The 17,597-nt window shown below is 42.6% G+C and overlaps 1 protein-coding gene across 1 annotated transcript in view; it reads right to left on the reverse strand.

The window, feature by feature from the left end:
- Positions 1 to 17,597, reverse strand: part of CNTNAP2 (contactin associated protein 2) — a 1,369,824-nt gene that overhangs the window by 660,170 nt on the left and 692,057 nt on the right. The window contains exon 9 of the mRNA XM_069958388.1: positions 618 to 767. Within this exon, the coding sequence (XP_069814489.1) occupies positions 618 to 767 (150 nt within the window). The remainder of the gene's footprint in view (positions 1 to 617; positions 768 to 17,597) is intronic.

Genomic DNA, 17,597 nt, shown 5'->3' on the forward strand with positions numbered 1-17,597 from the left:
TTCAATGAAAGACACAGCCAAAGGGCAATCAGCCCACCTGAACTGGAATAATGTCCCAGCGGCCTCTGAAATGATTTAATTCTCAAAACAACAGCCATTGTTTTAAGTATCAAACAAAGTACAGAAAAAGACAGCATTGTGTTTTATTCATTATGTGCTTCCTTTAAAAGAAACCATATTCTTCCTTTTGTAACACATTACTCTTGTCATAGATAGATATTATAAATGTATGTAGTATTATATAAGTGTGGCTCAATATCAAATATGTGACTCTTCTAACAATGGCATGCAGGTCTTTTATAGTCTAGAGCCTAAAAGCTTCTCCCCCAACTGAAGCCAAAAGTAAACTTGGGCAAAAAGTACACAGGGCTCTAGCACATCCCATTGCTTGGACTTTGACACTATTTATTATTCTCAAAGACATTGCATCATTGTCATCTTCTGTTCTGACATGGCACATGACAACAGAAGACAAATGTTAGCTAGGCACCTATTATATCAATTTATCTATGAGACCAGAACTATGGCTGATGTTTCATAGATATGAAATACTTTGCATAGCTATTACATAATGTAAGAAGATAGTTAAATAAGAAAAATTGTTGTTTGCGTCTTACCTCCGAAGAAATAATGACTTCCAGTCCGAAACTGAAGAGGACTATTTGTTTTAACAGATGAAGCTTCATCCCCATCAATGGTTAACATGGCAGAGTTCTCCTCAGCTGAAAATCGTACTTCATGCCACTGTCCATCATTGAGGTTAAAGCCTATAAAAAAGCGTAAATCAGAAAAGAAATGAACCAACATTCAGATATGCCACTGGGGGAGGAAGTGAATACACATACAGCACTTAAAACATCACACAATGTATACAAGTGGTAAAATATAATTCTGTGCTTCTTTATTAAACTACATGTAAAGTACTGTCCTGTTGTTCACTGCAGCCTCACTGCAGCCGCGCCGCCGAACAGGTACTTTATGCTCTCGGCGGCGGGCTGCAGGATGCGGCCGGGGATGCGGGCTGCTGGATGCGGCGGGGGATGGGGGGATGTGCCTGGAGATGGGGGATGAGGCAGAGGATGGGCTAATGCGGCGGCGGGGCTGCGGACAGCGAGGGGTTAAAGCACATATTTACAGCGGGATGTTAATCCCGCTGCGAATATGTGCTATCATAGGGGTGAATGGTACCGGATCCGCAGCGGTTCTCGCTTCGAATCCGCAGAAGTGAGATCCGCTGTGGATCCCGTAGGTGTGAAGGCACCCTAAAACAGTTTTTTTTTTTACATCATTCTTTCATGACAGATAGGGTTTTGTTTTCAACATTTCATGACACTTAAAACCATGTTAAATGTTTAAAGTCCTCTTTATCAATATCATCTCAGGTAATAATAGTCTAAGTGAATTAGCTACATCTATCTGACCTGTATAGATAAGCTCCTGGTATCAACAATGCACCTTAACCCCAATCATTAACACAGCTGACCCCTCTTCAAGAGTCATGGGTGTCACTAAGTGAGTGTATGTGAAGGTCACCTAGGATAATTATTGCCTGAAGAAATGTTACTCTCTGTGGTTGCCTCATAGGATAGGCCTTGTGATTAAGCAGCCCCATAAATCATCAGTAGTACATTTCCCCATGTAACTAGGGGCTTTACTAGCAACAATAATGGAATTGAACAGCCACATAAATGATTGAGCAATTGTTCATGTAACTGTTTACTCCTAACAACTAGCCTATACTCATAATAGGAAATAATCTCAGTTAAGGGACTTATAGTCTAAAAATGCAAGCAAAAGAAATATGCATATTGAAGAAATGTAGCTAGTCTACAATAGTCTTTTTATGTATCTTGTGCTACTCTAATTAACATAATAGAGATTACTTTAGGTTGTCTTTATGTTATATATACAATGCGTCAGGTGACAGGATAACTCTGAACTCCCAGAAGATTTAATAGATGCAAGGTCACAAAAACTGAATTGTTCTGCAGAAATCCCACTGTAACAAAATCTACATAAGAATGGCAAAAGCAACAGCATCTTACCTTAATGCTTTTTATGCTTCCCATAAATGCATATATATAAGCCATTTTTCGACCTTTCATACACTTTTCTTGCTTTCTAAAACTCTTTAAATGGTTACAATGTGATAGTTTATAAATATACATGGGTCAAACTCAATTATCCAATCACAATCATATGTTTTAATATATAGCAAGATAAATGCAATATATATATATATATATATATATATATATATATATATTCCATAGCACAGGTTTACAGCTTCGAAACAGAATGCCAGCAGTCTTGTGGCACTCCATGGGTTCCGTTGGATTCCATGTGGAAAATACATACAAACATAAATGAGTTACAATGTGTCATAAAGATAAAATAAATAAATGGGTGGAGACTACCACTCACCACTGTGTAAACGCACAAGCAATCAGTGCCACGTGGTGTTGTAGGTGCACAATGTCGTTTGTAAAAATAGCATTTATCGCATTTAAGGTAGAGATATCACAGCAGGACACAGGCATCTGCGTTCACTGGCATCACTTGTAAGTTACTCATCCACTCATAGCCAATGTTCTAACAATGTACGGACAACAGCCGTTGTTTGCCACTCAAAAACAATGGCCATTGTAAGTGTCAAGCAATGGCCGTCATTGCATTGAAAATTCAAATCAATGCACAACGGATGGAAATAATTGACATGTCAATTATTTCAACGGCTGTAGCAGGCAATGGCTGTTGTTCAACACATTGGGGGAGATTTATCAAAGGGTGTAAAATTTAGACTGGTGCAAACTACCCACAGCAACCAATCACAGCTCAGCTTTAGGCAGTGCTGAAAGGAAAGAAGAGCTGTGATTGGTTGCTGTGGGCAGTTTGCACCAGTCTAAATTTTACAGCCTTTGATAAATCTCCCCCATTGTGTGAACAATGGCCGTTGTTTTCATTGACTTTAATACAACACATTTCTCTATGACAAGAACGACCTTTGTTTTAATTGTAAACAACGTATGTTCTTTTCATAAAAGTATGTTGTGGGCTCCATGAGGTCATGATGGAAAAGACCCTTAATAAGATCCAGTCTCATAGCTCAAAAAATCGTTCATCATAAACGTACTCCTTCCAAGGTGTAAACGATGTCCAATACCAAAAAGGGAACTCCTTCCCCTGTATAGTGCGATAGGGCAGCTGGTACCCCGCTTACATCTTTCCTGTCAGCAGGATGCTGACTGCCTTACACAGACAGAGATAAATATGCGTAAAGAGATATTAATGAAGGATCACCTTTGCCTTCCTTATAAACATACACTAAGATTTTAATGGATCTTCATCACTATGTTCAGCATAGGTCTCCCAAGTATTTCTGGTATTCAAGCTGTACTTCAAATGTAATATCATCAAGCTAAAGCTTTATCAAAGTAACAGATTTTTGTATATAGAATACAGATGCATATTTTTTGTCCAGCTTATTAGCATTGCATAAATGCATCAACTCCCTGTAGGGCCTTGGAATTATTCCATCTCCTCACCCTGCCATAGAGCTGTAGCATGCATGCTTTTACCGTGGTTTTATTCCAATTCAATTTCAGGAGGGGTTAGCCACTATTCCTACACCATGGATCTATCATTCTTATAGCAAGAAGATAAATAGAATAATTACAAGCACATTCCTGCACTGTAATCACTGAACTCAAGGAGAACAGCAAAAAAAAAAAATTCCAATGAAGTACTCAATCAAGAGTCTCCACTGATTCCCCTAAAAAATTTAAATATGCAAAACAAGAGTCCGTGGAGCCTCAGAGGCTCCACGGACTCTTGTTTTGCATATTTACATTCCTGCGCTCTTTCATATCTCTTAAATTTCTCACATAAGAAGTATATAATACCAAAGACGTTGACATTCTTAAGAATTAATTTGCTTAAAGGACTAATCCAGTGGTCTGCCTTTTGTAATATATTGTTATTTGTGCATATAAAAGAATGAACCTGTTATGTTTACCTCTCAACTCTCCTCAGTGTCCTCGACTAGTGTCGCTGGTGTTCCCCTCTGACTGTAGAGCCCCCACTTCCGAGACAAACTTATCTCAGGAGTCAAAGCCTTCTCAGCCAATTAATGACTGAGGCGAGACAGCCCCATGGCCAGTGATTGGCTGAGCAGGCTGTCACTCCCAAGACGAGTTGGAGCCTCTCAGAAGTGGCAGCTCTGCAGTCAGCAGGGGACATTGGCAACACCAGCGGAGGACACTGAGGGAGCACTCATAGATAAGGATACAGTGTTTATTGTTTTATATACACCAGCACCAATGTATTAAAAAAGGGTGATCGCTAGACTACCCCTTTAAGGATTAACTCTTTTAATTTACCCAGTTATATCATGTTCTATTATTATTATTATTATTATTATTATTGTTTTTTTATTTTTTTTTAAGACAAATTTGACGTAGAGAATATTTTGGAAGAAGAACATGAACATAATGAGGGAGCGAGTGGTGACTTATTAAAACAGTCAAGTAATAGATCTGTCAGATGTAATAAAGGAAAATATTTGGCACCATAATATTTTTATTATTTTGCTGAAGGTGCAGAAAAAATATAAAATAAGTGATAGTCTACAAACATTGTCCTTGGCAGTCACTGCTTGTTTTTTGCTTACTCATCCAGCCAATCAGTGACTAAGGCAAGACACTGCTGCAACCATTGCTTATCTGAGCAGGTCCTGTTAAGCTGTGACTAACAGTAGGCTAGAAGGTTCTGGAATAGGAGCTGTGGGGCACTGAGGTAGGCAAGATTCACTTTTTTTAAAAAAAATTCATTATAGCACCTCAAACATAATATCAAACATGTTGTGACACCAGAGAATCTCTCTGAGGGTGTGTGCACACTACCGAATTCACGCATATGACCCGCAGTGGATTCTGACGCTCTTACCCGAATGCGACGGCACGCATCTCTGCCCGGGCCATAGACACAAGTCTATGCACGGGCGAATTCTGCATTCTGCCAAAAGAATTGACATGTCGCTTCTTACGGCGGAATGAGGAATCCGCCCGTGCATGCAGAGATGCGCGCCGCCGCGTGCGGATACGAGCAGCTGAATCCGCCGGGGGTCATACGCAGGAATTCCATTGTGTGCACGCAACTTAAGTCTCTTGGCAAATGTGTTGCATCAGGGCTGCCCATTTTATGGCATAAGTTATATTAAATCACTCAAAAGATTCCCTTTCCCACTAAGCCAAGCCTACTTTTCAGAAAAGTGGCACAGGTGGTCTAAAAGGGACATTTTTATAATACATGTTAATTTGAACAGTCATACAAACTTTATTTTCTATAAGGTTTTGCCTGATTTTTGTTGGCTACTTCTCCTTTAATGGATTCCACTTTTTATACATTACAAATAGAAAACCTTATGGACCCAAAATAAGTCAAAAGCATCCATTAAAATCTGTTAAGGACTGTTTTACAATGAGTCTATCACATATTATGGCCTCTGCAAAACCAGAATCCATGGTTTGAACAGAGCCTTACTGGTATGAATAGAACTTAATGAATATACTGCTATTACTGCAGAGCTTTAAAACAATATATGGTGTGCAAATATTACATATCAAGGTCAGGGAACAGTATATGCTACTGTGAATTCAGTTCTCTAATCTACTTCCGTTACCAAGGTGTGGGTAAATCAAATTATTTAAGGTTGCTCTTAAGAGTACTTCTAACAGAATAAACATATAGTTTAAGCCACTATATTCTCTAAATGGAAAGAAGAGAAAGTCAGTCAAAATACCCTGTTGGCCCTCATGGCCCCCTTTTTAAAATAGGTGTGGGAGTGAAAATTAAGTTGATTGCTGTGTCACAAAGGCCAAAACCAGCTGTGATGCACAGAGATTCATTGTAATTATTAACTGAAAAAAGAAAACATTTTGCTTATGAAATCAGATTTTTGGGCAATTTATAAATCTCCAGCTGTGTTAGATCTTTGGGTTTCAGCACTAGCTTCAAAACACAAATAAGGAAATATCCATATCAGGCAATAAGTCACAAATATTTGCGCAAGACTGGTGTTTGTGTAAAAATGTTCAACTTTTTGCTAGGTCTGTGCCTGCCTTACCAGGTGGGTAAAAACAAAATACAGAAGGACAGCGCTCCATAGCGCGGATCAAAGGTATAGCAGACATTGAGGAGACAACGTGTAAGGAGACCCTCACCTGGTGGGGTTGTGCTATAGGTAGAGGCACAACATTCGTCAAAGCATGTATAAAGGACCGCAGCCACTCCCGCTATCCAAAAGGAATGATATGCATAAAAACCTCCAACACCAAAGAAGCACGGATCAAAGGGCGCAGGTCCGGGAAGAATGGAATAAATATTGACGTATAAAATATTTATTGAGACTCAACGCGTTTCGGAACCGCACCGGTTCCTTTCTCAAGAGTCATAATGTTCACAGCATACTTTAAAATAAAACCCCCAGCATCTTCCTGGTATATCTTTGCTGTGAGCGAATGTCTAGGCAAAGCGCCTTTAGCTAAAAAGCCTGGACTCCACACTGATACATTGTAGCAAAGTATCAGCGAGATCTGTGCAGCGCCTCCTGGAGTATCTCACTTACAGGTGGGTGGGCAGTTGGCATGGCATGATGTGAAAGGGGTGTGTGCCCTCCTCCACACTGAATTTAGTGCAGTGAATGCAGGCAGGTGTAAATTGTAGTTACAATCTATGACAGCTTTGAGCTACATAGTTTTCAGGAGGGTTTGTTGGGCTGCTCTAAGGGGGTTGTTTTTATGTAGAGGTGTGTGCTTCTACATAAATCCAGCATGCCTAGGTGCTGACAGGAGAAGCTGGTCTTACTAAATCCCTCAAAAGCCCATGGATTTGGTAAAGCTCTGTTAGACATATTGTAAATAGAGCTATAAGTTGTAGCGTACTCTAAAAGGTTTGAAACCCTGCATGGAATATTTTATTATTAGTTTATTTATTTATTTATTTCCTTTTTTAAGGCATATAGCGCCACAATTGTAATCCAAGAACATAATTCAAATAAAAAGTAATTTAAAATTTTATTTTTTTAAGGAATTTTAAAAAGAATTAAGTACTGTATATATATATATTTTTTATAATTTAAAATTCAAGACTGGATATATCTAAATTCCACAGGTAACGTAATATAGAGCAAAAACTGGCACAGAGTACACTATGGTAGAGATGAGCAAATAGTTAAATATTCGATAATTCGAAATTCGATTCGAATAGCTCCCGATATTCGACTATACGAACAAATATTGAAATCCATTATATTATATGGGAGAAAAATCAAGATTCGACCACTAGGAGGTCACTAATTGCACCATTAAACCTCAGGAAATGATGCCAACACCAGTGGAATGCATATGGGACAGCAGGGGAAGCATGCTTGGGTGCATGAACGTAAAGTAGAAGTGTGACCTTTTGGTATAGTGGTACTTTCATACGTATTAGGTGATGCGTAATATTAGAGTATGTTTGTTGTTTGTTTATTCAGTAAAGTTGTAAAATACAATTGTTTGCAGAGTTATATATTGCCCAGACAGTAATGTGAATTGCACACATGTATATATTGCATATATATATATTCACTTTCAGTATTACACCACTATCAAAGATTATCAACTATAGACTCCAAACACAATATAACCGCTTTGTATAATGGAAAAAATACTCGAACAACTTATTTCCTCAACAATAGCGTGGACAGAAAGCCAAATATTGAGCAAAAAATTTTTTATCATGCAGCCATTTAACCCCTTAAGGACAGAGCCTGAAATGGCCTTAATGACAGAGACAAATTTTATGAATATGACCAGTGTCACTTTAGTCATTAATAACTTCGGGATGCTTTTACCTATCCGGCTGATTCTGAGATTGTTTTCTCGTGACATATTGTACTTTACATTTCTGGTAAATTGGAGTCGATACTCATAACAAATCTTTATGAAAAAAACCCAAATAATGTGAAAAAATGTGAAAAAATGCATTTTTCCAACTTTGAAACTTCTTTGCGTATACAGAAAGTGGTTATACCACATAAATTATATATTAAATAGCATTAGCAACATGTCTACTTTATGTTGGCGGCATTTATTAAACGATCTTTCATTTTTTTTAGACGATAGGAAGCTTAAAACATTAGCAGCAAATTTCCAAATTTTCAGTAAAATTTCAAAATCAGATATTTTTAGGGACCTGTTCAGGTTTAAAGTGTATTTGAGGAGCCTGTATGTTAGAAAGCCCCACAAAGCACCCCATTTCAGAAACTGCACCCCCCAAACTCTGCAAAAGCATATCCAGAAAGTGTTTTAACCCTTTAGGGGAGTCACAGAAATAAAAGCTAAGTGTGTAAGGAATTTGAAAATTTTAATTTTCTGTGCAGAGATTTTATTGTAATCCAATATTTTTCATAATTATAAACCTATTACCAGAGAAATGCACCCCAATAATTATTGCCCCGTTTCTGCAGTTTATAGAAATACCCCATATGTGGCCGTATTGCGCTATTTGACGCAACCACAAGCCTCAGATATAAGGGAGCGCCTAGTGAATTTCAACGCCTCCGTTATATTTGGTCATTTTTGACTGTACCACTTCAGGTTGGCAGAGGCTCTGGGGTGCCAAAACCTAAAAAACACCCCTAAAGGGACACCATTTAGAAAACTACACCCCTCAAGGAATGTAACAAGGGGTGCGGTGAGCATCTGGACCCCACAGGTGCTTCACAGATTTTCTGAACAATATGGCGTGAAAAAAGAAAAATTTATTTTTTACACTAAAACGTTGTTCTAGCCTTCAATTTTTCATTTTCTTAAAGGGATAAGAGGCAAAAAAAGACAAAAAATGTGTAGCGCAGTTTCTCCCGAGTACAGAAATACCCCACATGTGGCGATAGAGTGCCAAGGGGGCGCAGGACGAGCCTCCAAAGGGAAGGAGCGCCAATTGGCTTTTGGAAGCCGAATTTTACTGAAAAGGATTTCAAGGGCCATGTCGCATTTACAGAGCTCTCGTGCTGCCAAGACACTGGAAACCCCCCACAAGTGATTCCATTCTGGAAACTACACCCCTCAAGGAATCTAACAAGGGGTGCAGTGAGCATATGGACCCCACTGGTGACGGGCACAAATGTGGAACAATGTGACGTGAAAGGGAAAATTTTCATTTTTTCACTTTCATGGCACAAATGTGCCCATCATCAAGGGGTCCATATCCTCACTGCACCCCTTGTTAGATTCCTTGAGGGGTGCAGTTTCCAGAATGGGGTCACTTGTGGGGGGTTTCCAGTGTTTTGGCAGCACGAGGGCTCTGTAAATGCGACATGGCGTTCATCATCCATTCTAGCCAAATCCAACCTCCAAAATCCAAATGGTGCTCCTTCCCTTGGGAGGCTTGCCCTGCGCCCACATGGCGCTTTATGTCCACATGTGGGGTATTTACGGACTCGGGGGAAATTGCTCTACACATATTGTGTGTTTTTTTCTCTTTTAACCCCTTGTGAAAATGATAAATTCAAGGCTAAACCAACATTATAGTGTAAAAAATGTAATATTTCATTTTCACGCCACATTGTTCCACATTTGTGCCCGTCACCAGTGGGGTCCATATGCTCACTACACCCCTTGTTACATTCCCTGAGGGGTGTAGTTTCCATAATGGGGTCACTTGTGGGGGGTTTCAACTGTCTTGGCAACACAGAGGCCTTTTGAATGCAACATGGCCCCTCAAAATCCATTCCATCCAAATCCAGCCTTCAAAAACGAAATGGTGCTCCTTCCCTTCGGAGGCTTGCCCTGCGCCCACATGGCGCTTTATGTCCACATGTGGGGTATTTACGGACTCGGGGGAAATTGCGCTACACATTTTGTTTTTTTTCTCCTCTTTTAACCCCTTGTGAAAATGATATATTCAAGGCTAAACCAACATTATAGTGTAAAAAATGTAATATTTCATTTTCACGCCACATTGTTCCACATTTGTGTCCGTCACCAGTGGGGTCCATATGCTCACTACACCCCTTGTTACATTCCTTGAGGGGTGCAGTTTCCATAATGGGGTCACTTGTGGGGGGTTTCAACTGTCTTGGCAACACAGGGGCCTTTTGAATGCAACATGGCCCCTCGAAATCCATTCCATCCAAATCCAGCCTTCAAAAACCAAATGGCGCTTCTTCCCTTCGGAGGCTTACCCTGCACCCGCATGGCGCTTTATGTCCACATGTGGGGTATTTCCGTACTCAGGGGAAATTGCTCTACACATTAAATGTTTTTTTTATCTTTTAACCCCTTGTGAAAATGAAAAAACATGACAAGATTAATGATTTAGAGTAAAAATTTTACAAAAATTACACTAAATGTTGGTCTAGCCTTGATTTTTTTCCATTTCCACAAGGGGTTAAAAAAGAAAATGAACACAAAACGTGTAGGGTAGTGTCCCCTGAGTACGAAAATACCCCACATGTGGGCATAATGTGCCATATGGGCACAGGGCAAGTCACCAAAGGGACAGAGCGCCATTTAGAGGCTGGAATGGAGGATGGAGGCCATGTCGCAATTACAAAGCTCCTGTGCTGCCAGGACAGTAGAAACCCCCGACAAGTGACCCCATTCTGGAAACTACACCCCATAAGGAATCTAACAAGGGGTGCAGTGAGCATATGGACCCCACTGGTGACGGGCACTTACGTAGAACATGTGCCGAGAAAATAAAAAATACAATTTTTTTCATTTTCACGTCCCAAATGTGGCCGTCACCAGGGGGCCATATCCCCGCTGCCCCCCTTCTTAGATTCCTTATGGGGTGTAGTTTCCAGAATGGGGTCACTTGTGGGGGGTTTCTACTGTCCTGGCCGCACAGAGGCTTTGTAATTGCATCATGGCATCCTCTAATGGGAATGGCAGCCATACCTACTTAGCTGGGGAAAAGGGACAATTCTAATTTATTTGGGGGTATTAGGCCAATTATTGGTTTATAAGGTTGGAAATGACAGGTGTCCATCAAACTCAACCTGTGTTGATCCAGAGGAAGGCAAAAAAAAAACCCTCGTAAGGCAGACGACAGTAGCCTCATCACAGGGGAAAATTCCTTCCCGACTCCATATTGGCGATCAGAATAATCCCTGGATCAACGTGACCCCTGAAATAGGAATAAGGGACAGAATTTAGATAATGTAGAACCCCAGTGACGTGTGGTGCGCCTTGGAGCGATCCAGTATGCAGAGGCCGGGGTGATCAGGACGGGTGTCACACGGGAAAATGGTGTCCTTCCTGATCCCCCTGTTACGCCACACTCTGCACTTCTTCTGGGGTCTCCTGTTCTCCAGTGTGGGGGACGTCACCTGGAAAATGTTGTCCTGGTGTGATACGGGGTCCCTCATATCCAGAAGCGCTGGGTCCGCTCCATGGCTGCTAAATATTAGGGCGCTATTACTACTTCTGATATGTTCGGATCGTGCCGCAAGCTACAGTAGCTCAGGCAGCGAGGGACCGGAAGAGGGGGTGCTGGTATAAGAGTTATCCCCGTACAGGTGGTGACCTTTATCCAGCAGTGGGAAGATCAGTTCCCGAACGATCTTCCCACTAACTCCGAGGATGGGGGGGGAGGGGGCATCTGGGGGCTGGATTCGGGTGTCCCTTCCTACATACACTCTAAGGGTACGTGCACACTGCGGAATCGCGACAGATAACCCTTTGTGCATTCCACAGCTGGCACCCACCGGCGGACTGATGCAGGCGCACGTCTCCGTCCGTGTCGTAGACTCCATTCTATGCACGGGCGGATTCCGCTCTCCGTCCAACGTATTCATTCTTTGGATGGACGATGGAATCCGCCCGTGCATAGAATGGAGTCTATGACACGGGTAGAGACATGCGCCCGCATCAGTCCGCCGGCGGGTGCCAGCTGCGGAATGCACAAAGGGTTATTCTTCGCCATTCCGCAGTGTGCACGTACCCTAAATCTGTAAGTGTACCCAGAGGTACGCTCACAGAGTTTGTAGAATTTCACTCCATACCGTCATCTCTTATTGGGACGGTACTGGCGGAAAAGACGTGTCTGGGGGGCAGCGTACGCTACGCTACCCCCCAGACATGTCACTGGATGATGAGGATGAAAGGAGGAAAGAACGATCCCCCCCATTCATCCTCACTGGCTGTTTCGGTGTCGGAGGCAATAATAACGTATCCCTCTGACGCCGAAAACACCCTGGGGGCCATCTTTATACGGGGATTGGTATATGGGGTATGTAGTGGTGTAGTGTCAAACTTTATTCAATGTAGTGTGGTGTAATGTAGTGTTTTTTACGTGTTTTTTTACAGTAAGTATAAAAAAAAAACCTACGCCAACAAAGGAGTTGGTGATATATTCTACTGCCACGGTCTGCACTTATAAGCAGACCGTGGCAGTAGAATATAGAAAAAAAACACCCTACGCCAAAAAGGAGGAGTTGCTGATTAGCAGCGCACTTTCGTGCGATGCTGATCAACACTCAGCGGCGATAGGGTGCGGAAAATAGAAAAAAAAAATTTGAAAAAAAAATAAATAAAAATTTCTACATTCTGAACATCCCTATAGTGGCTGATACGTGTATTACACATTATCAGCCGCTAGAGGGCAGCAGAGCGCAAAATACGGAAACAGCCGACGCTGGAGCCGAAAATAGCCGAGAGAAGCCGAACGTGACGTCACGGAAGAAGCCGAAGACCCGAACGAAGACGAGGATGCCGCGAACCCGGAAGACGCCGATCAGGAGCCCGGGACAGGTGAGTAATGTACAAATACCTGCTCTGGACCCCTCGGCTGCCTAGCTGAGGGGTCCAGGGCAGGTATTTACTATTTTGTGGGACTCTGATCGCCGTGCCACCGGCCCGATCGCCGTGAACGGCCGGCCGGCCGTTCACGGCGATCGGGCCGGTGGCACGGCGATCACCATTACTTTTTACAGTAATGGCGGTCGGTGCCGTCCTCGGACAGCACCGACCGCCATTTTTTTCCGGGTCATCGGGTCGCCGATGACCCGGAAAGGTTCCGATCGCCGCTATTGGCTGATCTGAATTGATCAGCCTATAGCGGCGATCGTAAGCACGGGGGGTGTTAACCACCCCCCGTGCCGTGAAGCTAAGATGGCCTGCTATGATTTATAGCAGGCCATCTTCCCCGACCGCTGTGTGTGAACACGCAGCGATCGGGGAAACATCGGGCGTAAATTTACGCCCTGATGCGCCAAGTACCAGGGCGCCAGGGCGTAAGTTTACGCCCGATGTCGTTAAGGGGTTAAATCATAAAAAGCAAAGTTGGTGTGGGGGATTACTTTAAATTGAAATAGGGTCTCTCTCCCCATGCTGTTTAGCCAAACAGCAGTCCTTTTATTTTTTGAGGCAATGGAAAAGCCTGGAATACGTGGGAGCAGTAATACCACCCAGTAAAGCCGGACCAGCTGTCTAAAGCTACCGGTTCACTTCACCAAGGCCAGGCACCACGATGACACATATCTGTCCTGACAAATAGTATCTTCTCACAAGGCCTATGAGGGGAGCCCTTGAAAAATTTGCTTGAGGACCATGAGGTTTGCCCTCGAAAAATTAGCTTGAGGCCCATGAGGTTAGCTCTTGAAAAATTAGCTTGAGGCCCATGAGGTGAGTCCTCAAAAAAATTGTATAGAGGCCTATTAATTTAGGCCCATGAGGTGTCCTATAAAGCCAGGGATGTTGGACACGCTGTATCCCCAATCACTTGACTGTGGCTTGAAACCCCAGCAGCATTTCCGCGTCCCTGTCCTCTTCGCTTTGCGCTACACATTGTAGTAGCCATTTAACTTTTTCAATACAATTTTATAGCTGTACCACATAGTTTTTAATTTATCCCACACTAACAGTATACAACCATATACCAGATATAAAATTATTTTTGCAAACAATAGAAATATAGGGCTGGTCAAAGCCTTCACAGGACACAGACTGCGCAAATCAGTAGTAGCAAGATAAGAGGTATTATCCCACACAGTATATAGCCGTAAACTGGATATATTATTAATTTTTAAAATAATAGAATGAAATAGCTGGTCAAGTCTTTCGCAGGATGCAGACTGGGCAAACCAGTAGTAACAAGCTAACTGCTATTATGCCACACAGAGTATACAGCCGTATACTGGATATAGTATTGATTTTTAAAATAATAGAATGAAATAGCTGGTCAAGTCTTTCACAGCACACATACTGGGCAAACCAGTAGTAGCAAGCTAACAGCTCTTATGCCACACACATAGAGTATACAGCCCTAGGCTATGTTCACACTACGTATCAGACCGGCCATTCCGTGACCCCGGTCGGGTCACAGAACAGCCGGTCTGTGCCCAGATCATTGTACCGGCCGGATGATCCGTCCAGCCTCAGAGCTCTGATGCGGGCGCACCTGCATCAGAGCTTCCCATAGCACACAGTGAAGCAAGCGGCCGGAGCCAGTGTGAACTGACAGGGCTTTCTGCGGCCAGAATTAACCGAATTTTGCCGCAGAAAACTGACATGTCAGTTATTTGCGGCCCCGTACGGGATCCCATTGAAAGTAAGGCATTGTTACACTGCGGCAAAAGTACGCCGGTTGTTGCCATCGGCAACAACGGCCGTACTTTTACGTAGTGTGAACATAGCCCTATACTGGATATAGTATTGATTTTTAAAATAATAGAATTAAATAGCTGGTCAAGTGTTTCACAGGACGCAGACTGGGCAAACCAGTAGTAGAAAGCTAACAGCTATTATGCCATGCAAATAACTGACATGAAAGCCCTGTCAGTTCACACAGTGAAGCGAGCGGCTCAGGCCGCTCGCTTCACTGTGTGCTATGGGAAGCTCTGATGCGGGCGCACGGTGATGCGCCCGCATCAGAGTTCTGCGGCTGGCCGGATCATCCGGCCGATACTTAAATACCGGCCGGGTTGATCAGGGCACAGATCGGCCGTTCCGTGACCCAACCGGGGTCACGGAACGGCTGGTCTGATACGTAGTGTGAACATAGCCTTATACTGGATATAGTATTTATTTTTAAAATAATACAATGAAATAGCCAGTCAAGTCTTACACAGGAGGCAGACTGGGCAGCCCAGTAGTAGCAAGCTTACAGCTAATATGCCACAAACAAAGTATACAGCAGTATACTGGATATAGTACGAACTGGAGAGAATGGAACCGCTGCACATCCCATCTATGGCTGATACTAATGCCGCTAGGCCTATATTAAAAATCAACACCAGAGTGTCTGTATATGAATTGATCAAGCCATATTGCCCCAAGTACCACCGCGCAGGTCCTCTGGTCCACACGGGTCCCCACGCTAACTCCACACCGTGTCGGTCAGTGACCGCCAACCCCGCAAAGCGTGCACGTGCAGGGAAGGTAGGCCATGGAACGGCCCTGCAACCCCAATGTCACAGGACCAGACCCAAAAAGCCCCACCAAAACCCAGCCAGCACCACCGGCGGGGAAGGCTGCCCCCAAACGACACAAGTATGGATATGGTATTACACTTACCATTGCTGCTCTCACAGAATGGGGAAGACATAGGGTCCAGACATGTGAGCCCTCCTCCTCCTGGTGAGACCCACATGACCGCAATTAGCAGGAGACACCTGAGTGCACATGGTTTTATCCCTCCTGTTTTTTCCCATTCTGTTTGCTGCAGCTATGGTGAGCGCAATACCTTATCCAGACTTGTGCTGCTTGGGGGCGACCTTCTCCGCCGGCGGTGCTGGCCGGGTTCTGGTGTGGTGTTTCTGGGTCTGGTCCTGTGGCATGGGGGTCGCAGGGCCGTCCCATGGCCCCCGTTCCCTGGCTGTGCACGCCTGCGGGGTTGGTGGCCACTGACTGGCACGGTGTGGACTTAGTGTAGGGACCCATGTGTATCAGATACCGGCACGAGGTACATGGGGCAGTATGGCTTGATCAATTCATACACAAAATTCTGATGTGTTTTTTATTTAGCCAAGCGGCACTAGTATCAGCCATAGGTGTGAGGTGCAGCACTCTGTTTCTTCCCTGAACCGCATACTGGATATAGTATTGTTTTTTAAAATAATAGAATGAAATAGCCGGTCAAGTCTTTTACAGGATGCAGACTGGGCAAACCAGTAGTATCAAGCTAACAGCTCTTATGCCACACACAGAGTATACAGCCGTATACATTATCAGTGGGTGTCTGAACACACTGCCTGTCTAACAATAGCTTCTAAATCTCTGTTTTTTATAGTTTTAGCTCTAACAATGGCTTTTGGGGTCCCTGCCTACCTAACTTCACCTAGAAGCTTTCTCTCCTTGGGATACAGTCATTCCCTCTTTAGCTCCTAGCAGCAAGTGACAAGAATCTCAAATGACTATTCTAAGATTCAGGAAGTCTCAAGGTTTAGCCAGCCAATCACAGTTAGAGTTTTTTTTTTTTTAAGTCCTGCCTATTCTAAGTGCCTGTCCTTCCCCCCTGCTTGTTTATTGGCTGGAAAAAAGCACCAAGGGATGTGGGAGGGCTAATCAAATTTTTACTCGAATATTCGACTACAATCAAATAGCTCGAATAGCGTAATATTTGATCGAATAGTTATTCGATCAAATCCAATTTGCTCATCTCTAACAGTTATGTAACATAGAAGGAACATTGGGGTTGTTCGTTAGATGCTGGTTTGTTTGAATCCCTTTCATCGAATAACAGCCGAATTGAGGAGCTGGTACATAAACACTTGTAAGCCCTGTTTTACTACAAACTATGTCAATATGAAAATGAATTCATAAGAATAAAAGTTTGCATTCCGTAAGCTTCATAGTAGCTGGAGTAAAGTTATATTTGAAGCGGCAATTACTGTGATCTAGGATAAATAATGATCCATATATAGTTTATGATCCACACACCTGATTGAAAGAAGCAATAAAAGCAGTTCAGATTACCATTTTTAGTTCTGTCAGCTCATATAAAGCAGATCTAGCAATGGTTATAAAAGATTTGTCATTGAAAAATGTTACATAGACTCTTTTCTGCTGCAGTTCGTGGTTCTCAATTTAGAATATCCACTTTTTATGACAGACCCACTTTAATTCTTTATGACAAGCCCCTCTTAATTCTTGACCTTTTATTGCACTCTGTGGCTCACTGCCCTCTCAGCTGACAAGCTAAAGTATGACATGAAGCCCATGGTGCAAGAGAGTTCGAGTTTAGCCAAGAACTTACAGCTAAAACCCAATTTTCTATAGAAATGTAATGCTATGTGAAGGTAATTCCATATACTGCTTCCTTCTACCATCCAGCACCAATATATAGTATCAATAAACAATTTATAATGGTCCATTAACACTGAAAGGCAAATAAATTGTGATGTTTTTGTTTGTTTGTTTTTCCACCTATCATAGAACTTGGTCATGAAACTCATTGGCAACATATGCTATAACACAGCAAGAGTGTTTCAGGCTTTTAAAAAGAATGTGGCTATATTTTTAAATTGTTCTAGAAAGCATACGGTGTGTGCAATTCATTGCAATGATTTGTGTGCATGGAGATGTAGAAAACAAAAAAAATGCAACTACTCA

This window comes from Dendropsophus ebraccatus, chromosome 2 (genome assembly GCF_027789765.1).
Source record: "Dendropsophus ebraccatus isolate aDenEbr1 chromosome 2, aDenEbr1.pat, whole genome shotgun sequence".
Classification (NCBI taxonomy): Eukaryota; Metazoa; Chordata; class Amphibia; order Anura; family Hylidae; genus Dendropsophus; species Dendropsophus ebraccatus.